This window comes from Trichosurus vulpecula, chromosome 7, assembly GCF_011100635.1.
Source record: "Trichosurus vulpecula isolate mTriVul1 chromosome 7, mTriVul1.pri, whole genome shotgun sequence".
NCBI classification, from domain to species: Eukaryota; Metazoa; Chordata; class Mammalia; order Diprotodontia; family Phalangeridae; genus Trichosurus; species Trichosurus vulpecula.
In genome coordinates, this window is record NC_050579.1 from 110,785,898 (window position 1) to 110,810,502 (window position 24,605).

The 24,605-nt window shown below is 34.6% G+C and overlaps 1 protein-coding gene across 1 annotated transcript in view; it reads right to left on the reverse strand.

The window, feature by feature from the left end:
• Positions 1-24,605, reverse strand: part of ADGB (androglobin) — a 226,208-nt gene that overhangs the window by 162,954 nt on the left and 38,649 nt on the right. The window contains exons 4-8 of the mRNA XM_036768101.1: positions 24,314-24,385; positions 22,373-22,567; positions 7,185-7,324; positions 5,708-5,794; positions 1,306-1,688 (exon numbers count right to left, since the gene is read on the reverse strand). Of these exons, the coding sequence (XP_036623996.1) occupies positions 1,306-1,688; positions 5,708-5,794; positions 7,185-7,324; positions 22,373-22,567; positions 24,314-24,385 (877 nt within the window). The remainder of the gene's footprint in view (positions 1-1,305; positions 1,689-5,707; positions 5,795-7,184; positions 7,325-22,372; positions 22,568-24,313; positions 24,386-24,605) is intronic.

The window sequence follows — 24,605 nt, forward strand, 5'->3', positions numbered from 1 at the left end:
GTGAGCAACATTAAACTGAGAAGCTTTAAAATGGAAACAAAAAGATTTATGTGCCAGAGCTCTTATCTGTAACTCACTTACTTAACTCACTTTCAAACTGGGTGATAAAACAAGCCGTTTTTAAAAGTGTAGTCAATTAATTTCTTAGTTATCAAATTCTTATTCTAAAGTCTTTTTTGAAGACATAAAGATAAATAAATATGGACTGATACCCATATGTTGTTGTTGTTTAGTCGTTTAAGTCACGTCTAACGCTCCATGACTCCGTTTTGGATTTTCTTGGCACGAATACTGGAATGTTTTGTGATTTCCTTCTCCAGCCCATTTTATAGATGAGAAATTGAGGCAAACAGTATTAAGTGACTTGCCAAGATAGTATAGCTAGTAAGTATCTGAGGCTGTATTTGAACTCTGGAAGATGAATTGTTTTGACTGCACAACTGGCACTCTATCCACCATGTCACCTTGCTGCCCCATAGAAAATGGAAAAGAGACTGCTAAAATGTTCTAGGTATTTTTCAAACCATCAACTTCCCAAAAGCTGTAAGAGACACTGAACAAGTTTTACAGCATAGCTAAGCTCATCTAAAATATGTTAATGTCTATTTTTCTATTAATACTATGTTTAATTCCAAATTCTATTTATGAATATTATGTTCATTAGAATAGTGTCTATATGAAAGACATAAAAGAAACATGAGGCACAGCATATTACAATTATATTTAGCATTAAACATGTAGCTAATTTTTCCATATTGTTCCCCCTTTTGAAAAATTAGATTTACTTAGAAAGCAGTAAAACTGGAACTTTTTCTTGTCCTTTCTTTTTGATTTTGCTTATTGTTTTTACCTTTTTCAAACATGAAATTCCTTCCTAATAATTTAATACTGAAGTTAAGTTTTTCTCCTGATTAAATATTTTTAATTAACCAATTATAACATTTGTTTTTTCTCCTTTATTCCCTTTGGACAGCTAATACTTTTTTAATAAATGTATTGGATTGAAATTGTTTATTCTAATATCTTCTTATAAAACAAAGACCAGAAATTCAATATTTAAAAACTGGAGAATTTTTTTTAAGTTTTCTTAAAGAGCAAAACAGAAACACATCACAAAATATATTGTAGATTGTAAAAACTTAGCATGGATCATGTCTCTTTACATTCTTTGTTTTTTAATAGTATTCCTATGCATATGAAAGTCAGTAAATACTAGGAAAATTATCAGGTATTTAATTGAATAATTATTATGAAATCTTTGTAAGCAATATCTAGAGACTTTAACATTTTAAAATAATTGCCTACCTTTTCCAGATTTATCACCTTTATCAGCTCCTCTTCCCTGTGTACTTTCACTTTTGCTTTCTTTTCCTTCTCTTCCACCTCTTTCTTCTTTTCCATTTTTTCCACCTCTTTCTTCTCTTCCATTTTTTCCACCTCTTTCTTCTCTTCCATTTTTTCCACCTCTTTCTTCTCTTCCATTTTTTCCACCTCTTTCCTCTCTTCCATTTTTTCCACCTTTTTCCTCTTTCCCATTTTTTACATCCTTGCCATCTTTTCCATCTTTAGAATCTTTTCCATCTTTTGATTTCGAATCTGACAGTTTTTCAGAACTGCTGTCCTCTGTCAGTTTAAATTCTGGCAATACTTCTTTCAAGAATTCCCATACTTTGTCCAGATATCCTTGGCTTAAAAACAGATATGTCAACATTTAGTTTTTTTTCCAAATGAAACTTTTTTCTCTTCGTCTAAGGTACACTTGCTAGCAAGTCAGTCTTACAAATGCTATTCTGTTTCAAGTATCATGCAAGTATCACCTGTTAAATATTTATTAAACCCTTATTTTTATATTAACACTCAGACTGGAAAAGAAAGTATTTTAAGTAGGTTTTTTGATATAATATGCTCATCCTAGAAGAGCAATTTTAATAGTTATTAATTCCATAATGATTCTCGCTATACTAATTCTTATGTATCATTGACATAATTAGATTGGGTATCATGTTAGGCAAGATTTCTAAGGCAATCTCACTTCGACAGACAGGTTGACAGACACAGGCCATAATCCAACAGAACATCAGATTTAATGGTTGCCCCACCGTAGAAACTTCCTGTTATTCCCCTGGCATAACCACACTCCAAATATTGGCAATAGCAGCAAGCTGTATTAGGAAAGCCCCAGTGAAGAAAACGTCAGATGACCTGCCTTGTCCAACTAAATTATGTTCAAAAGAAGTTTCCTAAGATTGCTATAATTTGTAATTCCTTTTTTTCTGTTATTAAAATAAGTTCTGTAATCCACTTCTTTGTGTCTGACTACTGAGGAGTCAGAACTGCTAGCCTTGCAAATAAATCATTATACTCAGAAGCTTTGAGCCTCAGACTTTTCTATTTCAGATTTTAAATCAACACAGTACAAAGCCCAGACTTCCTTTACCTGTCATGCATTCAAGGCTTTCTCAATTCTGATCCCAGTCTACCTGCCCAAACTTCTCCTATCACTCCAAGCAATCTAGTCTATTGCTCAGTAAGAAATCTACACCATATTTTGTTAGTTATTGTAAAGCTTCAAAATGTTGAGAAGGGGTCTGACTTCTTTAAAAAATAAAGTTGGGTAATTCATCTAAGATATCAGCACTGAGTGAATAAATTAGAAACTAGGGGCAAATGTAATAAGACTATCGATTTCCCTTAATGAGCAGTTCTGAGGAGAAAACAAAAAGAAATCAGAGGCTTGGAGCCCTAGGTGGCTGGATAAAAAACAGAATGGGAGAAATTAAGAACCACTTGAAGGCAGTTAGTGCCAGAGTGAGTGTCTAGGAGTTAAGTATTTCACACTTGGAGATGTCATTTATTTAAAACATATATACTTTTTTCTAAAATATATATCCCTTTTTCTGAAAGGGCCAAAAATATTGCAAAAAGCTGACTAAGGTTAGAAACCATGAAAATGGTCTGGGGCAATCCAAAGACAGGACAAAGACACATAAGGAAGTATTTAGAAGTATACATTAAAATCCACTGGAGAAGGAAATGGAAACCACTCCAATATCTTTGCCAAGAAAACCCCAGGGACAGTAATGGTGTGCTATGGTCCAAGGGGTCATGAAGAGTTGGATGTGATTGAATGACTAAATGAATAAAAGTAGTTAACAGAATACTTATTTATAATTATGAGGGCTTTCTATTCTTTTTAACCCTTCCCTTTATACAGTTATATTATGATTTATAAGTAGGAAGTATGATTAAAACAATATTGTAAAGACAGACAACTCTTTTCTCACTGGCTCTAAAATCAGAAGACTTGGGTTCAAAGATTGCCTTTGGTAATTTACTGCCTATATGACTTAAGAAAGTCATCCAACCTCTCTGTGCTTCAGTTTCCTCATCTGTAACATGAGAGAGTTGGATTAAATGCTCTCTCACATCTCTAAGTTTAGAATTTTACGATCCTATTTGCACCATGCATATTCCTACTCCAGGCCTAAGCATATAGTATTTCTCTAGAGTTTCGTTCCCCCCGCCCCTTTGCTTAGTCAAATCCTACTAATTCTTTAAGGCCAACATCAAGTTTTATTTGTTCAATAAAGACATCCATGAGCTCATGTTTTATACTGACTGTGTAATATGCATATTTTAATGATACAAGAGCCTCAAGGGCAGTGCAGTACGTGTTCATTAATTCAGGATGCCCAAAGAAGAATTCAATTCCTTTAAACCTAAACCAACCCTTTCTCCAAACTTTTTATTTCCATTGGAAATATTACCATTCTTCTAGTCACCTAGGTTCATTTAATAAGCACTTCTGTGCAAGGTATTGTGCTAGGTACTAGGGGTTCAAAGAAAAATAAGCATCTATGTCCTATACCATGAATAGAAATAAGGGGAATATAAGTAAAATTGAAGAGGGAGAGAGCGTTAACAATTTGGAATTATTCACAGAGGAAATGGCATCTGAACGGACCATTTAAGCAAGACTAGGATTCTGAGAGATGGAGACTAGAAAAGAGTTCACTCTCAGAACAGGACAAAGAGATAGAAAGTACACAGAGTTTAGGAAATGGCTGGTAGTTTAGCTTTACCGTAATGTAGAAATCATGAAGATGAATGGTATGAAATAAGGTTAGAAAAGTAGGTAGGAACCAAACTGAGGAGGGGACTTAGACACCAGGCTAAGGAATTTATACTCTGTGCTTTAGAAAATAATCACTGAAAGTTTTTGAGCAGGGGAGTACATTCCCCATCTGTCTCTCTGTCCATCTGCTTGTTTGTCCCTCTTATACATACACACATACACTTTCTCCCACTTCCCTAAGTTCAACATCCTATATCATTATTCTTGGGTTCATGTTATCTTATATTTCTTGGTACTTTGAAGAATCCCCTTAACGGAACTGGTATATTTGTTCAGCTAACTAACCAATTATCCTATTTAGAGAAACTTCCCTCCTTCTTACAGGGATAGTGACTAGACCTATGATTTCATTGACAGAGAAAACTCCCAGATGGGGCAACTCCCTCTACCAATGCAGGTCAGCTCCTTATTTGCGACTTTTAGCCTTAGAGAGATTCATAGAAAATGAAGAGGAAAAATGACTTGCACGGAGTCAAACAATCAGCATGTCATCCAGACTTGAACCTAGGTCTTCAAAGTTCCAAGGCCAGCTCTCCATCCACCACCTCATGCTGCCTCATAGTTATTGAGTAAATAATTTATTTAGATCCTAACCCTCCTCTTTGGCCTTGTAATAATTTCTCTAATCACTTTTGGTTTGTCTGTGACAAAACCAGGAACCCTTTTTTGATACTAGGGATAGACAAGAGTAAAGTATACCATTAGATGTTGCCTTTTCTTTCTGATTCTTGTCTTCTCCGGGCTAGTTTGCTGGTTCCTTTCTCTTTCTACTCCTCCCGATTCTCCAAGCACTTTCCTTCCTATTATGCTTTTATTATTTCTTTCTTATGTCCTATCATATATATTATCCGTACCAAGTATGGAAAGCATTTCCACCAGTGACTGGCAACGCCTAGGTGATGGCTAGGCCATTTATATAACAGGTCTCAAGCCATAAATTCACCTTCATTTTTTCATTCTCCCTCATCCCTTCAAAGGCAATCAATGACCAATCAAGTCTGATCAATTCAAATTATATGTCATCTCTTATAACCCCCCAATTCACATGAAGACAGCTCTAGATCAGACCTTCACATCTGTCTTCACACATGTAAAAACTTTCCTATTATTTTTCTTCATTACTTAGAACATCTTAGAATTCTTTTTTTCTCATAGTAAAAGCATTTCTATATCTATACATCCTGACTACTTAATAATCAGCTGAGATTGAGGTGGGTTTTTTTCTCTGTGTTGAAGCAAATTAAGTTTATTTGTGAAAATAAAACAGGAGTTTCTTTTGTTGAATAATCACTACTTTTATCATTCATAAATCACATATTTCAGTAATTATATTACAGTATATGAAATCAGAAGCCTTTATATTAAATTTCTCAAGTAATTTTTACAAGTTCTTAAAATGCTATCCAGCTCTTAGATGGTATATAGTAGATGCTTAATAAAAATTTGTTGAGTAACTGGCTAGCTGACACTATTTCAAAATACAACCTTTCTTGAATTTTATTCTTAAAGCCTTTTATTTCAAAAAAAATCTTTCAAAAAAGGATAAATTAGTAATTTAATAAAGAAATTTACCGGAGAGGAATAATTTCTGGTAACCATCCGGTAAGTGCATGAAGAACTGTGAATTCTCCTAACTCTCTCTGGTCAGCCATGTGGATGCTAGAAAAGAAAAGTCAACAAGTTTCTTCACGTTAACAAAATACCAAAATTTGGACAAATATTTAAGGAACAAGAAGTCATTATTAAATAACTCTTTCCTAAACATAAACTTTATAATGCCTATATTAACTGTCAATCATAGTTATAAGCTTCAGATATTGAGTCTAAATAAAATATAATTTTGTCAATTGACATAGTCCTATAAAAATATCCAAATATTATATAAGGCCCACAAAAAGAGGGTGAGAAACTCATGGAACTTCAGGAAGAAATCAGGTCCTTCACTCTTCTTCAGCAAAAAAAGTATCAGTGCTGCTAAAACTTCTCTTGGCATGATTTCAAATTAAATTTTAACAGTATCTTAAATAAATTTATTGTTGAGATGACTTTGAAATGCTCATAATAATCAAACCTTTACATACATGACAATGGTATTTAAATTTCACTACTTTAAATTAAGGAAAAAGAAATCATCTAGCTAAATCTCAGTTTCAGGGAAATTGGAATATTAGCTGAAGCTGTATAGGAAGAAAAATGGAGTCACATAAATAAAGAGAGGCAACATGGGACAGCCATGAAGTCAGGAAGATGTGGGCGCAAGTACTATTCCTGACCCATACTGGTTCTGTTAACCAACCTCCCAATGCTCTAAGCAGTGCTCTAAGTGTTTGAAGCTACAGAAATGCCAAACTGCATTAGTAGAGGGAATTTTTCACCCAGGAGTTCCCAAGAGTAATGAAATCACAAGTCCATTCCCTATCCCTAAGGAACAGAACATATTTCTTCCCCCCCAAAAAATTATGCGACCTCAAGGTATTACTAATCACTGTTAACATTAACAGGCTACTGACATAATTTTTATAAAACCTGTCACATGTTACCTGAGTCTTCACTTCTTAAGTGAAAAAAAAGGAACCCAACTTTTTATAAACTATCTATATATTATTTTGACATACAGAGATAAGGCAGCAAAGTCTCACTACAATTTTACAAGTCATTTGTTTGATGATGAATTAAGCCAGCACCTGAATTATCTGGTTCTAGAAGCTACTGACAAGATTACTGGATTTGGGAAATGGAGGACCATTCCCCTAGAGTAATCAAACACCAGAATGTTACATTATGCTATTGTGTGGCAGCAGCACTTGAAATCAAAATCTCCCAATGTGCTTCTCAAAAGGAAACAAACTACTTATATGGATTCAAGCTGGGCTTTGAAGATTTATTTTAATTATTGGCCTTATGGTGTTCACATTCACACTAGGCCTCTAAAGCTATTGTATATCACTTGCAGTCACTTCAGAAATAATTAAGAGTTTTTGTATGCCATTAAAACTGGATTTTTGGTTTGTTTTTATAGAAATATTGATGGCTTGCTCCTTCAACATACTCGACATTTGTGAGCTTAATGATGGCTTTAGCTAATATCATTGGCCAAAGTTCAATGTCACAAGTTGTGGCTGGAAGTAATAATCTATTCTCTTCATCAAAAGGTAGGGTGTCATCAACAGTTATCTTTCTCCAACAACCCTAAAAATAAGAAGAAATTTTAAACATGTAATGAAAATTTTAAAAGTCAGCATCTATGAAAGACATACAACCAAGAATTTCTAATTATTTTAACCAGATTTTATAATGCTACAGACAAAATTAATTACTAGACTTAGATCTTTAGCAAATATTTTATATTCTTGCTACAAATTATAAATGGTACCACTAATTAAAATTCAATGGTCAATTGTGACTACTATTAATATCATGGTTACGCACTTGCATGGTTAGCACCTGCATCTGAAAAATGAGACAGTGATATCTAGCATCACTTCTGCTGAGAATTTCAAATTGCTCAGGAATTGGCATTTTGTTTTGTGTATATTCAAAATGTAGGTGGGGCTGGAGGTGGATGTGAGTGTAGGGGGAACAAATATCAGTACAATCATGTTGCAAAATAAAAAGCCAAAGAGATGTACAGTGGAATTTTAAATAATGTCATTAATAAGTTTGTCAATAAAAACATAACTGTTCATTTGTAGTTTTATCCTATTCTACAAAGATCAAATCTTTTGTGCCAAGTTTGAAAATTTTACGACAAAACAAAGCCTTTGCTTACAGGACCAACTGTGTTCATTTAACTTTTTAAACAAAATAGGAATTAAAATGGTTTCAAAGAGCACAACCAAAACATTGTGCTACTAAAAGATAAGTATAGGTATTACCTAAAGAGCCTAACAGTAATTTTTGCTCATTTTAAAATTCAAATTTGAGCAACTAATTCTTATTTCTCTTTATGTTAGATTCAAGCATGCCACTCCTACCATATAGTAAAGCTCTAATATTTTTGTTTCCTAAATTCTTAAATAATTAGAGACAGCATAGCATAGTAGATAGGACACTGGAATAAAGCCAGGACTGTAGGGGTTCAAATCTCACCTCAAAAACAAATACACTCAGTTACCTCATCTGTAAAACGAGAGGGTTGGATATGATGACCTCTTATGTCCTTCCCAGATCTAAACCCATGATCTTATTAACATTCTTAAATTTGTATCTACACCTACATAACAAGACTCAGGGTAGGAAATAAGTATTTCTATGATAACATTAATTTTCTGTACCTAAGAGTAGCAAGTGTTGAAATTCTGTTTTAACTTGAGAGGTTAAATGGCAAATATGCCAGCACCAGTCAGTGTCAAGGTCAGAACTTGAACTAAAATCTCCTAAACACTAGATACAAAGTTCTTTGCACTACTCTTCAGTGACTCATGCTGTTCATATTACAGTTGTTCACTTATTGTGTGCTATGATTAAAAAGAACTGAACTAAATGCTGTGGGGGATTCATAGAACAAAAAGACATCTGCAGCCCTCAAACAGTTTATAATATAACGGAGAGAGAAAACATGCACACAAATACAAAATAGTGCATGAAAAGCACCTAAGAAGTGCTATGATATATTATCACTGACCAGCAACCTTTCATGAATGGAAGTGAGCCAGCACAGATTCATCTTAAGCCAGTCTTTAGAGTACTGGCTATGTCCAGACCAAGATAGTCAAAAAAAAAAAGCAGCTGCAATCACATGACACACCTGTAGGGATACAGGGAGAATATGCCCAGCTAGCTTCCCTTCCCACATTAGAGGCACTCCAACAGAACATACATGAAGGAAATGTCCCTGGGAAGCTAGATTACCACAGGGATCTTAGCAAAAGGAATAAGACCTACTAGTGGTGGGGAGACTCAATATTTCAATACTTGAATCTTAGAAGTCTTAACCATTTTGTTTCATGGACCACTCTGGCAGACTGGTGAAGGCAATAAACCACTTTCGTAATAATTTTTTTAATTCATATTTGAAGTAAATAGTATCTTGCAGTTGATAGTGAATTTATTTAAATTTTTCATCCAAATTCATGGAACCCCTGAAATCTATCCATTGACCATTTGGGAATCTGTTGACTGGATGACCTCATCAATCCCACCACGGCAAAAATCACAACTCATTCATGCTTTCTTGTTCTGTTCAACTTTTACTCATATCCTGCCATAAACCCTCCACAAGAGAATCTATTCAACATGCTTTCCTTTAGGTTTTTAGTACACATAATCATTTGCACTATCCAACTGCTACTCCTTACTCTTACTAAATGGTCAGCCTGCCTCCTTTTAAGCCATTTGTATCTTGGAAGATACTATGCTAATTCTTGTATGTAAGTCACCACTGATGACAAATCCCAGTCCATATATACCACCACAGACTACCTCATTGCCTTTTGGGTGACTTAATTTTGATTCTTCAGAGATTATAGTATTCCATGACTTGTTGCTACAGAGTATTATAAGAATACTAATGTTAAAAAGATGGATTTTAGCTTCAGGGAGAAGCCTAGAGTTATTAAAAAGACTACATAATTTTCTAAATGCAATCTAACTTATCCATTTCATTCTATTTAATTGTGGGCCTGGTTCATTGTCCATCTGTGATGTTTATCCAAGATATATGTACTGATGGACCACTTTAATATTAATGGCTGTCCAAAAACTCTAAACAGCTGACAGTTCCCTAACAAGGGGTCCCTTCCTCTAGCAACAAAGAACAATCCCTCCCAATATGCCAATAAAAAAGGCTTTATGTACAGCCTTGAATCTGGTCCTCTATAGTCACAGAACAAATAGTTTTCACTACACTATGTCCTTTTAGTAACTTTTAGAGCATTACGATAACTTTAGAAGACACTGATCAAGCATGGCTTTCACTGAATCTCTATGCAAAGACTCATCCTGGGTAAATTATAAGGTGCTTGCCAGCCTAGACTTCAAATTAATCTAATTTTTCCATAAATGCATAAAGAAAGTGGAGGAGAGGGGAGGAACTTCCCCATTCAACCACTAACCCCAATACCATAGAAATGAACAAGTATGAACTAAACAAAAGGAACTAAAAAAACTAACATAGTGGTAACAGTCCCAGACTTTGGGCAGAAGAATTCATAGGATCATAGGATAATAAATTTTGAGCTGGAAGGAATTTTGCAGGTAACCTAGTCCAATTCCTTTAATTTGTAGAGTAAGAAACTAAGGCCTATAGAGGTTGTGACTTGCCTATGGGTACAAAGCTATTAAGTGCCATAAGATGGGTTTGAATTCAGTCTTCCTGACTCCATATCCAACACACACAATATCATGCTGCCTGGATTCAAATCTGGGCAAATCACTTCAGCCCTCTCAGTTTCTTTATAAAATCAGGATAATAATACCTGGAGGACACACTTCACGAGGTTTCCTGTGAGGTTCAAATGATATAATGGAGGTAAATGCTATGAAAATCAAAAAGCACTTGGTAAGTATAATCTATTTTAATTAATACTCAAGTGAACCTCTGATCTTAACTAGTTGGAGCTTCCCCCTAACAATGCATTTACACTCCATCCGTGGCTGTTCATCTCGTATAAGTCTTATACATGTCTTGTACATGTCCTTCAAAAAATTCACCACACAGCGTTCAGCCTATATGCTAGAGGACTTCCTCACTTTCTCCTGACATTGTGAAGGGACTAGTGGAGGTACCTTCAGGCTATTCATCTGCCATCTCCCATTCTTGCCACTTAACGATTACAACTTCTTCTATCACATAATTCCTTAATAATCTCTTTTACTCTTGTTTTTCTTCTGTGTTTCTCATTGGTTTATATTTTGCAACATGTTCCCACCCACCGTGTGTGTGTGTGTGTGTGTGTGTGTGTGTATGTCACACATACATATTTGGCCATATCCATTGTCACCTTCTTGTTAAAAAACAAAAGACAAATTTTAAGACGGTGTTTTGTGTTGTACTATGAAATCAAGCACTTTTCTTAATTAGGAACAATAAACACAAAATCTACTTGTTCTCTAAAAATATACTTACTGAAAATGCCCTCAATTTGTTTGTAGGCCACCATCACAATTTTTTTCACAATGGAAGTCTAGGCATATAGGTAGATTATTATTGATGCTCTGTCAGTCAACTATCAGTATTAAGAAGGTCTGACATTGTTTCTACACCTTTGGTATGTTTCTTTTCTTCAGATGCCTTGTATATAACAACCTAAATACCCTCACAATAATATTCCTTTCAGTACAGATCTCTTTTATACAGACTTGGTTTTCTCTGTATATTTTTCCCAGCTCTAGTTTATTTAGTGCTATTTTAACTCCTCTATAAGAACATCTAGGACTCTGATGGTAGGGTCCCTGGATGGTGTTTCCATTGCCCTTAATAAAGAAAAGCTTATTAAAATGCTTCAAATTTTTTTTCAATTTTTATTACTTGTAACCCTCTTTCCATTTTAATTCTTGAATGTCCTTGGAATGATCTTACTTAATTGGGATGGATATGTTATCAAGATTTCTTTAAACTCTATTCTTTATGAAATATTCTTGCTCATAAATGCCCATTATCCTTCTCTGTAATATTATTAAATGTTTACATTCTCACCTTCCATTGCCTTTGCCAGTCATCTCTCTCCATTTAGCAAATAAGTGAAATGTTTGCTGACTAACATGGTTTTTGATGAAAGCTTCTGGAGAGCTTTTGCTCTCTCTCAATTTTCCACAACTGATTTTGGTTTAATTTCTGAATTGAAATATTTTAATCAGTGTTGTCATCTCTGCTACCTATTCTAAAATTTCTTATTATTTCATCTCAGCAAGTGTCATCTTTTTATGGTGTTCAGATAGAAACAGTCCTGGGACAAGTGTCACTATCCTGCTATTTCTCTTTTTCATGTTTTATGTTCTTTCAAAACATTCTTTTTTAATGTTCTACTGACTATTACGCAGGTGCATAAAATAACTTTTTATAGATAAATATTAGGATATAAACATCCTCTATGGGATCACTTCAAGCACCCTCAGCATAACTTCAGCACAGTCAGGACAACAGAAATATATACAACATGCTGCTCCTGTATTTTGTCTTCCTCTAATAGGTCTTTATATTTTGAAAGCTTTTAATTCCATGTAGTTTACAGATTATAAATATATCTGGCATAATTACATCCATTAAAACATTTATTTTTGTTCACTTGTCACTATTATTAAATATTATATAAATACTATAGATATTTCTGTATTATATAAATATTTATATAAATATATTTATATAATTTATAAGTTTGTATTTATAAATTATATAATTTATTATACAATATATAAATATAATTATTATATAATTACATATTATATAAAATAATTATTATAAATTATATAATTTATTATATAATATCTAAAAATGTAAATTTATATTATATAATATATAAATATTTCAATGATAGACATCATTGAAACTTAATAGAATGCAACTCATAAAAAGAATATGGTAACACAGGGTATCTCTCATTTAAAGTACACTAAATGGATTCATAATCTTATCAGTATGTGAATACTCCTTTAACCAGGACAGATTACAAGACATTCACTTCTCACTTTGTACAATTCTTATATATTTCCTCCCATAAATATTCCTTAATCAATGAGTTGAAGACCTTCGTCTGGCTTTTTCAATACTTCATAGAGACCAGCACAACACTCGGGCTATCCATTTGTTATCACTCACTGGCTACTGATCTGTCTCCTTTTCTGGTCACGCATATCCTTGATTACGTACCCTTATACCACTTCGCACTGGCTGCAGTCTACTCACACCCACCATAAGTCCTTCCACTGTGCTTTGTGTCACTTGTAATTCTTCTGTAATATCATTGCTAAAAAGACTAGCTTTGACTAAGAGTCATTCCCCAGTGGTTCAATGGTCAAAGGAAATGAATGTACAATTGTCAAAAGAATTACAAACTATTAACAATCATATGAAGCATTGTTCCAAATCACTAAAAATAAAAGAAATGCAAACTAAAAGAACTCTGAGATCTCAACTCACATCCATTAAATTGACAAAGATGACAAATGATGGAAATAGTTAATGTCGGGCAGGCTGTGGAAATATAGAAACACTAATCCGCTGCTGTTGAGATCATTAATTGGTCCAATAATTCTGGAAATATTAATAGCAGCACTTTTTATGGTAGCAAAAAAATAGACAGCAAAACAGATTCCACCAGTAAGGAAATAGCTAAACAAATTGTGGAATGTTACTTCACCATAAGAAACAATGATTATGAAAAATTCAGAGAAGCGGGCAGAAATTTAACTATTTCAGAGTAAAGTAAACTTAAGAAAGAAAACAATCCCTGCAACAATATGTAAATGGATGTAAAGGAAAGGAACAAAACCTAAAACTGAATGCTGCACAATTATAGTGACCAGTTGGCCCTTCCAAAATTAATTCCCTAGCTTATAGAAATGGGGGAGTATAGGTAAACAATATTATATGTACTATCAACTAACCAAGACAGTATATGCGAACCAAAATCCCCCAAGCTCAATCTGGTAGCACTATGAGGAATAGGTTAAAGAGGAAAAGGACTAGATGTGGGAAGTCATTCTGAGAATTCAGGGTTCCTAACCTGGGGGAGAGGATTGCAATCTTCATTGGTTCCAGAGGATATCTGCTATCTCAATTTTACCATTAATTTGGGAGTCAGAATCATCCATGAAATAGGAATTTGGTGGCAAGACAGCAAGAGAAGGTACTTATTTGAACAAAAGAAAGATGTTAGCCTAGTGGACACCCATACTAGTTCAGAAAGGCTAATTGTATGGCCTGGTGCCCTATAGGGAGGATGCTGCCCAAATATCAGTCTAGTATGATAGAGAGATTAAATAAGCTTCACTAAAAAGCAAAATCACTGTCTTGTGCTTCAGGAAAAACAAATGAAAAAGAACAGATTAAATGTGACAAAGGCTGTCCAATGGTTGGAGTCACTGATGTCTATAGAAAGAAGCAGAGGTCAGGTGAGTGTAAGAAAACCTGAAGCCCAGGAAGAAACATTTGGAGGTAAATTAGGGAAGGGTTTTTCTGGTATAGGGAGTTAGGATGAAAGGAGGGATTCGAAGGAGTTCAGGATCATTGAGACATTCAGAACAAGTAAAAGAGATGGTCTCTGAAATCCTCGAAGCATAGTCTAAACCTCATAGGAGTAATCTTTCAAGGATCAACCAAGACAGAAAGGCCCCCTACAAGCTATAGGGTCACATATCAAAATCTGACAATTTTAGGAAGGACAGAGATATACGAAAAGGAGAAAATCACATGCAGAGGAAGTAGTAGATGGAAAAGAGGGAAGCAATTAGAGGGAGAAAGAATGTGTTAAAATCACAGAAGTTCAAGTAGGTTTTGAAATGTCAAAGAACATTCTAGCTCTTCCCAAGGGGCCCAGAATATTGTGTCATATTCTATGTTACTTTGAAATGTGGATTATTATATTTATAACTATTCACAGCTCTTCAGTGCTTTTAATCCTAGAGAAGCTATTCTTTCAACAGGACAATCAGTGTAGTTCAGCACCGCAGCAGCAATGAGTGAGGAAAGTTCAAGTAAATCAAGCTAAAGGCCAAATCTCAGCCCCAACAATCAGGGTTCCCCACTCCACAAACACTATAATGTTTACTTGTACTTTTTTCCATTTTTGCATGTCTTCCAACCTGCAACGTTTTTGAGGAAATACACATAAGATGTTTTTCTTTGCATAATTCTACATACACTCCCACTTGTCAACAGCTTTGTCAAAACAGTTGGGGGAAGAAAATAAAAACCCTGCAGGCTGAAAGTTAAAGCAAGTGTTTTAAGCTCTATTATTACTTCTTTAACTGTTCTTAAACCCTCACAAGTTCATTTGGGATAAACCTGGGCCCCATTCTATAACTACATTTCCTTAATTTAGTCTTGGAATAGCAGCATCAATATTCCCATGGCTTCCTGCATTTTAATAATCAAATATGCACTATAAGAAGAGAAAACATGCAGGTAAATAGGCATTATTTCATTTTTTAGAATAGGGCTATCAAACTCAAATAGAAAACAGTGACGGGGTCAGGGCGGGGGGGATAAAATCATATATAAGGATCCCTGTGGGCCACATATTGACTTAGTTTTAAAAAGTAAAACTGTATATGTCTTATTTTATTTTTATTGATTTTATTAAATATTTTCCAATTACATTTTAATCTGCTTCATGCTATACTCAGGAGTGTTGTTCACTACTTTTGGCACTTTGACACTTCTATTCCAGAAGAAAAACTTTCCCAGTGACAGCCAATTGTCAGTCAGTCAATTAAGTCATTATTAAACGGGAGACCCTGTGCTAAGTGATGAGAATAGAAATACAAGCTAAAATAAAAATGGTCCCCACCCTCAAGGAGCTTACATCCTAACGAGAGAAGACAATACATAAAAAGAAGCTTTAAAAAGGTAGGGGGAAGGAATGAAGGTACTTGGCTCAGGGGCCTGGTAGAAAATTCTCAAGTGCAGCCTGATGGAAAATGAAGACACGGCTGACCTAGGAGTTCTCTTTAAATGGAGGTTCTCATATGAGACTTCCAGTCAGAGGGAAAGGCCACTGATGTGTAAATTCCAGGGCCGAATTTATTTGAAAATTGCATCACTAATTCCCAAAGAATGTTTTACTTATGCTAGATCACTACTTAATATGGTTCCTTAAGACCAGTGGATCTGTGTTTGCCTTATTGTTGTTGTTCAGTCGATTTTCAATTGTGTCTGACTGTTCATGACCCCATTTGAGGTATTCTTGGCAAAGACACTGGAGTGGTTTTCTATTTGTTTCTCCAACTCATTTTGCAGATGAATAACTGAGGCAAATAAGGTTAAATGACTTGCTCAGGACCACACAGCTAGTATCTAAGAAGAATCTTCATGACTTCAGGACCAGTACTCCACTGTGACACCCAGCTGCCCTGTGTTTACCTAATTCTACCTAAAAATTAAGCTCTGTATCAGATGTTTTATCACTCTGGAATGACATTGTCTACTGAAGTTCAAGCTATGGCAGAGGGGGAAGAAAGGAAATATGGTTGGGAGACATATATTTCCTTTTATCCCATTTCCTCAAGTTCCATCTAGCTCATTTCAGTTTCATGTAGCAGTATATTTACCATGACCAAATGGGACAGCAAAGAAATGGGGTCCCTCACTTCAGTTTGAGAGCATAAGGGCCTCAAATTTTTGAGGCCCCTTGGTGCCTGGGTTTGGAGTCCCCTACACTCTGGAACCTGGTGGCATTTGTCATAGGATCAGGACTAAAAGAAATCTCAGAGCCTATACCCTTCATTTTCCAGATTTGGAAACTAAGGTCTAGTGAACAGCAGTGACTTTCCCAAGGCCACACAGGTGATAAATGCCTGAACCTAGGTCCTCTGACTTCAGAGCCAGTAATCTCTTCTGTACTACAGTGGCTTATTATATAGCCCTTATTCTATTCTATCCTGTGTCATCAAACTCCACACCCTGGTTGGAAATGAAAGGGAGTGACGGTTAGAGTCTGGTACACCACTGACAGCAGGGCTCCTTCCCCAGAGTCTATTCCTCCATTTTATATCCCCTTAACAAGAAGTTGGCTCTAACCCTAACTCTTCTCAGAACTGAGTCTGGAATCCTCTTCATCTGGGAGTTAATGCCACGCTAGGTGGTACAACCTAATCCAGCTGGCTCCACCAAATCCAACAGTACCTCATACCTCAGCCCACCACAACTACAAAATATCCAGACATGAAGCCTCCCAAGGCCAAGGTCTTGTTTAGGACCAAGGACTCACATGTTAAGCTCAAGCAAGAGATGAGTGCATCTTCCATGTGTGCTATATTTTCAGGGCATGAAACTTCCCTAACTTCCACCACCACCATCATGAAGCAATGGAACTAGAACCAGAGCTCAGCTAGATCTCAAGGAAGATGTTCACCAACCTAAACACCCAAACCAATCACTGAGGCTTCTAATCTCCTGATTCTAGGCCAACCTGAAAGGACATCTCCAGAGGAGTGCCCCAAGGATCTTTGCTTGGCCTTGTGTTACACATCATTTTTACCAATGACTTAAGTAAAGGAATATATAGCATTTTTATCAAACCTGTAGATGACACAAAGCCAGGAGATACAGCTAACATATTAAATGAGAGAATCGGCTGGCATCCAAAAAGATCTTGCTAAAAGATTAATCAGTGGGCTAAATCTACTAAGATGAAATTCAGTAATTATAAATATAAAGTCTTATGCTTGGGTTCAAAAAATTATCTTCATATAAACAATATGAGGAAGGAATGTATGGACCACAGTTTATCTGAAAAAATCGTAGAGGTTTAGGGGATTGCAAGCTAAATATTACAAGTATTATATGGCCTCTAATGGGCTACACTGAGAGAGGAATAGCTTCCAAAAGTGAAGAGTTAATAATTCTTTTGTATTGTTCCCTGAGGATCACATTTATTCTATTTGGTCCCAAAAGATAGAACTTCAAACAATGGTTAGAAGTAGTAAAGAGGTAAATTTAGACTTAATATGAGGGGGGAAAAACTTTCTAACAATTACAGCAATTCCAAAATGGAATGGGTTGTCCTTAAAAGTAGTACATTCCTTCTCTCTAGAAGTATTCAAGTAAACTCTTAATGACCACTTGTTGGGTATGTTGTAGTGGTAATTCTTTTTCAGGTATGAGTTGCCCTAGACAGCCACTAACATACCTTCCAGTTGTGAAATTCTGTGATGTCTGGATGATTTCATCTATTCCCATTGGTTCTGTTTTCATCTACAGAGGTAAAAGGCAAGGGTCCAGTAGGAAAAATGCTGGACTTAGAACCTGAGTTCAGATCCAAGTTCTGCCTTATAATAAGCGATCTCCCATAGTCCCTTTCACACTTAAATCTATAACCCTCAACCACAAGTTCCTCATCTGTAAATTAGGGATAATAACAGCACTTCCCTTGTGGAGTTGTAAAGATTAAATAAGCGCATATTTGTAAAGCACTTTGGAAAAAATGTGGCTAAACAGTAAGAAACCCATGGGAGAAAGCTTCTTCCAAGACCTCCTCACCAGTCATGAAAGGAAAACATGAAAGGTGTGAAACATACCCCCAAAGAATAATGAAGGAAGAAATGAGAATAGAAACAGGAAAAAGGAAAATCAAGGGAATGATCCGGACAGAGACTATAAAAGCTACCTTTATAGCTTGCTCAGTCTGGTAGCCCTAGAGCCAAAACTGAACTAGACTGAATGCATTGAACCCTTTAGCACCTCCATCCATCCCTTCCTGTCCAACTTCCTTGGATCAGAGGAAGAAGAAGGGCTATGATCCTTTCTGAACTGATAATATCTTCCACATTAAAGTGGCCTGAGCTCATCTAAGTGATTAGGGAGAGGGCAGAGTGTTGGACCTAAATTTTATACCAATCACAGGCCTAAGCTAAGTCTCCAGGCCTCCTCATTACTGTGTGCCTGATCGAAACCATATGACCCAAGTGCTACCATGTCAGAGTACACAGGTCTGAGTAGAAAGAAAAACCACCCCTGCCTTTATTTATGCCACTCTGACCAAAATTCTGGTAAATCCCACACAACTGTTTCACATCAATCGAAAGAGCTGAGAACTGTCCCTCCAAGCCCCACCCTCCAATATCAGTCCATAATCCAGCATTCCAAGCTGCCTGGACTCCCAACTGTGTTACCCAGCCCAGTTTCACCCCCTTTTTGCCAAGAGCAGAAGAGAGTGAAACCCTTGCAGCCTAACCCTCCAATGGAAAAGGTGGGAGCCAGGACTAACCCAGAGTCTAATCCTAAATATTAGATCATCACAGTGGTGCTAAGACCCTATCTGCTGAGATACACAGCCCATTCCCTGCCCCCATATGTTGTGACTAATACAAAGACAAAGAAAAAAACCAGAGACAAAGAAAAAAATTTTCAACAGTCAAAACAAAAAAAAAAGCATACCTAAAGAAAAGCTAACTAGAATAATAAAATCAACTGGAATAACATCTGCTTTTCCAAAATCCAAAAAAGGACAAAAAAAATACTAAAAATAGTTCTAGATCCAAAAAATATAAGCCTTGAAAATGTGACCATATTATTTGAAAACAGATGAATTCAGCTCCAAGATATGACCAAATTTATCAATAAAAACCCACAACTAAAGAGATCTCTATAAGTGATGGGAAAGAATGTCTAAAACTGACAACCATAAATGACTAACAAAAACTGTGTTATTACCTTCTGTTAGAATCTATTATGTAGATATATGGGTAATTTATAAAATTTTATCTGACAAACTGAAATAATAAAACTGAAGTTTGGAGATAAAAATAGGTATTTTAATGATTAACACAAAAGGGTAAAAGAATACTAAAAAGAAACCCATAGCCACATACACACACACACACACACACACACACACACACACACACACACGTACACAACAAAATGACAAAAATGAAGAAGGAAAAGAAGAAAGAACTTGACAACCCCTCAAAACAGTTAAAGCTCAGGGAAATATCAACAGTTTAAAAATGGAAATACAACCTGTTTTCTTTGCTATTTTAAGAGCTGAAATAGCTATATAAGATTAATATAAGTTCAACTCCTTTTATCACAAACAATAAGAAAATGACAAAAAACAAATCAAATGCATTGCTTTTAACAATTACAATTAACAATGATCCAAATTTTCCTTTAAAAAGGATAAAATCAAGAAAAAATCCCATTCATACGTTGCTTATAGGAACCACAGATAATGGGAAAGATACAACCAAATTAAAATTAAGAATAAAGAATTGTTCTAAAACATATCATGCAACTGAAAATGCAAAAAACCAAGGAGTAATAATGGCATATAATAAAGTAAAATTAAAATTAGAAAAAAACAAAAGGCAAAGACAAAAGCATTATAGTTAGATGAAAAATAAATAATATGTAATAATTTCTACCACATATACATTAAACAATTCGACAGCTAAATTATAATTTTAAAATATTAAAAGTAACATAATAATAAATCAAATACAAGACTCAGTATTTTATCATCAGAACATTTAAAAAATGAAAGATTAACAATAAAGAAATCACGGATTTAACTGTTTTCTTAAGAAATATAAAGAAACAGGAAAAAACAGGAAATAGGCTTTATCTTCAAGTACACATTAAAAACCTACACAAAGGATCATACAACAAGACATAGAGTAGCCATACATAAATTCAAAATGAAAGACATTGTACTTGCTGACTAATTAGTTAAAAAACAAAATTGATGATTTACAAAAACATAAATTGCTAAAACTGACACACTAGGAAAATAATCGTTTAAATAGAACAACCTGAAAGGAAGAAATGACATCATTTAGAAATTGGCCTGCAACTGCCAGAGAGTTGATAGACTTAAAATTCAGAATGTGGCATACCTTTTTCAACACGGCCAATATGATAATTTGTGCTCTACATACTTGCTTTGAGCATCCTATTTTCTTTTTAAACTGTTCAGTGAGAGTGAAATAGGAGGGATTAGTAATAAATGTTCCCAAAATGTTCATAAATCATGAAGGAATAAATTAAATAGATATAGGTAATTATGAGGGAGAGAAAGAAACAGAGGAAGGAAGGAAGGAAGTGTAATAACAATGTTGCTAGCAGCTGCTGTGGGGGTGTAAGACCAATAATACCAGCATACAGGAGGGCTGCTAGCACAGGTTCTTTGATCTGCTTTTCTAAGGAAATCAACTTTAAGGGTTTAACAATCTTACTTTAATTAAACATACATATATCATTCACTTAGTTCAGGGGGAAAAGCCAGCACCCTGGACTTCAGAGAGAATACAAACAGAAATTACAAACAGAAATTATGTAAATAGAGCAAATAAACACAAATCAACAAACAGGCTTCTAGCTGTCTGACCAAGACATTACATACATAGTTACCAGAGAGACAGGTACTAACATTTAGGTTTTTCAAAGCCAGAGGGCTCCTTAATGGCTACCCAGAGTCTTGTCTGGCTAAATCACATGAACACTCTTCCAATGAGTGAGCCCCCAAGGCAAAATGCTAACCTCAGAGTATATATACACTTCTTCAGGGTCAGAAGGCATCACAACCACATGACTCAAACTCATGTAACTTAGGCTTTCTTGTGATTTAAGCAGGTCATCAAAGATTCTTGATTCAATCAAATACTCTCGATTGAAACAAAGGCAAAGCTCAGTCAAAGGCACTTGATTACCTTAGTGCTGAGTAGCACTCCAAAAGAAAAACCAGCAAAAAGTCCCACCCTACTTGCCACCACAGGAAAGAAGGAAGAAAAACAAAAGAAAGGAAGGAAGGAATAAAGAAAGAAAGAAGAAGAGAGAGAAAAAAAGAGGCACAAAATTATTAGGAGGAAAAAAATGCCCTTTTAGGAAGAAAAAAAAGGATTCGCCTAATTTTAAAGGAAACAAAACAAAACCTGGCTCAGATGGAATCAAAGTAGAATTCTAGCAAACTTTTCATGAAAAAATAACACCTAAAGATGGAAGATTTACATTTTTCACATTCTAAAATCAGTAAAAATGGCAAAATTTTTATAATCTTTATAATCAAAATTACCCTATTCTCCCAGCAGGTCTTGGAGATGAATGAGGGAACAATGGAGATATAAGGAGTCTGCAAGCTGGATCCATAACTTTAGGATAAGAATTGGTTCTAAGTGTTAGGTTATCTCAGGAGGGCACAGAGATGTACAGTAAAGGAGAAGCTGAGAAGTGCCTTCAAGGCTCATCTCAGACGCCACCTGCTCCATGAAGATTTCATTGATCCTCCCAGTTGTTAATGTTTACTCTTTTCTCAAATAACCTTCTATTTTTCCCCAATAAAATGTAATTTCCTTGAAGGTAGGGACTGCTTCATTGTTAGCAACTGGCATTGTGCTCACACTTAATTAAAACAACAATAACAACAAAAGTTTGTTGAGTTAAATTGAGAGGCAGCCCTCGAACTAGAAGAAAGAATTGCAGCAGGGGCAGGGGCTGAGAAATAAGTATCAAGTCAGAGATTCATTTCCAGAATCTATCTTTGCCAATAGCCACACAACTGCTACTCTATGAAATGATACAAGTTGCACCAATGGTCATGCAGGCAATATTTTTTAAATGTATTTTAATGCATGTGAACTTACCATCCAATAAAGTTTCACAATATATTTTCCATAGCTATTATATAAAGGCATATGCCCTTTCACTGCCTTGCATAGAGAATATATATGTTCCCAGGGTTTCCAATTTAGAACAGGAGGATCTGTTGGATGGCTTAAAATATTTCCATTATGTATCTTCCATACTGAATGTATCTCACTGATAATCCATCTCATCAGCTGAAGACAAAAAAAATTGGTATCAGTTACTTTTAAATTAAAATGCTACCAAATTTAAAATGCTATTTTTTCTAAACTGTAATTTTCTAAATATATTTAAAATGAATTTAGGAAAACATTATTACTATATTATAATGTGATCTATTATTTTTCTAAATTGTAATTAAGAAAAAAATTATTAAAGCTTCAGATTTGTCTATACACATCTATCTCCTAAAATGAAATGCTATTTTTTCAAAATTGTAATTTTCTAAAGACCATCTGAATTGTCTTTAGAAAATTCAAATTTAGAAAAAAAATATATAATGAAAATATATTTATGTATTATGAGTACATGTGCATTACAATCAAGAGTTGGAGGTTGTTCTAAAACATATAATGCAACTGAAAAGTTAAAACAAGGAGGGTAATAATAGTAGATAATAAAGTGAAATTAAAAAATTAGAAAAAATGAAAGACAAAGACAAAGGCAGTGTCATGAAAACTTAGAAAGGATATATGTATTATGTACTGTTATGTATAATATACTATAACAATTATATACCATATTAATATATTTATATTGATTTATTTATATTAATATTGATATATTACAATAATTTTCTAAATACATTTAAAATTTATTTATGAAATTACAATTTAGAAAAATAACATTTTATTTTGGGAGACAGATATGTATAGACAAATCAGAAGCTATAATAATTTTAGAAAATCACAACTTAGAAAAAATAGCATTGAATGCCCACCGAAATGGTAATATTTAATTTCTGTGCAATATATTGAATTATGAAATAATTTTCATAAATAAGTATAGTAACTTATACAATTTAAATACTAGGCTTGGTTTTCCTACTTTTGCAAATATACATATATTTTTACAACACTGATAATTATCAATTAGCTTAAAGGCACATTAAGATTTGCTACTATTTTATTTTAGAAGACAAATATGTATAGACAATTTTGGAGATCAGATTTGTTGTTCTATTGTAGTTAGGCAATTTGAAAAGTATCCTAAACCAAAGAGTATGACAGAATAATGGAATATCGCAGGGATGTTTAATATAAATTGTATATGTTGTGTTTCGGATATAAAAATGATGCTATTGTACATCATCAGTAGGACAAGAGCTGTGTGTGCTTTTTCAGTGTTGATGCTGGGTGGTGATAAATCATATACTTATGCTTTCTTACTGGATTCCCTTTGTTGGTAAGAATCTATATGAATGGGGTAGCTAGGTAGCACAGTGAGTAGAGCACTGGCCCTGGAGTCAGGAGTACCTGAGTTCAAATCCGGCCTCAGACACTTGACACATTTACTAGTTGTGTGACCTTGGGCAAGTCACTTAACCCCAATTGCCCTGCCTTCCCCTCTGCAAAAAAAAAAAAAAGAACCTATATGAATAAGACCATTTTAAAATGTACCTGGTGCTTCTATAAAGCTTACCAGTGGAACAAAGACACGAACTTAAATTTTTAGCCTTAAACCCAACTCTCCCTCATCCTAAAAAAAAAAAAAAAAAAAAAAAAACTTCAACTGACCATACAATTCTATGAAGCTATTGTCCTGTCTCTTCTCCCCTTTTCAGTCAAATTTCTCAAAAATGTTATCTACATTTATTGTCTCTGCTTCCTCTCTTCTCATTTATTTTTAACTCTCTGTATTCTAGCTTCCAACCTCATCACTCAGCTATAAAACTGATCCAGTTCACTTAAGAATATGGCTCATTTCTCCTCTACACATACCTCACTGCCGATTATATGTCCACTTCCAGAAAATAAGTCAAATGAAGTTTCATTTTTCACTACCACAGGAGTCTGAAAGGATAAAAAATAATTAAATTATTTAACAATATAAAATCAACAAAATTACAGTTAATATTTATCAGAAATGACAACGGTAAATTATCACCTTATCAACATGAAATTTAATCAGCTATTTACATAAAGACAAAAATACAAAATATAAAAGCCTATTTAATAAGTCTCCTGAATTGAATTTGTTGTTCAGTAAACATCTGATATCTAGGAAATTCCT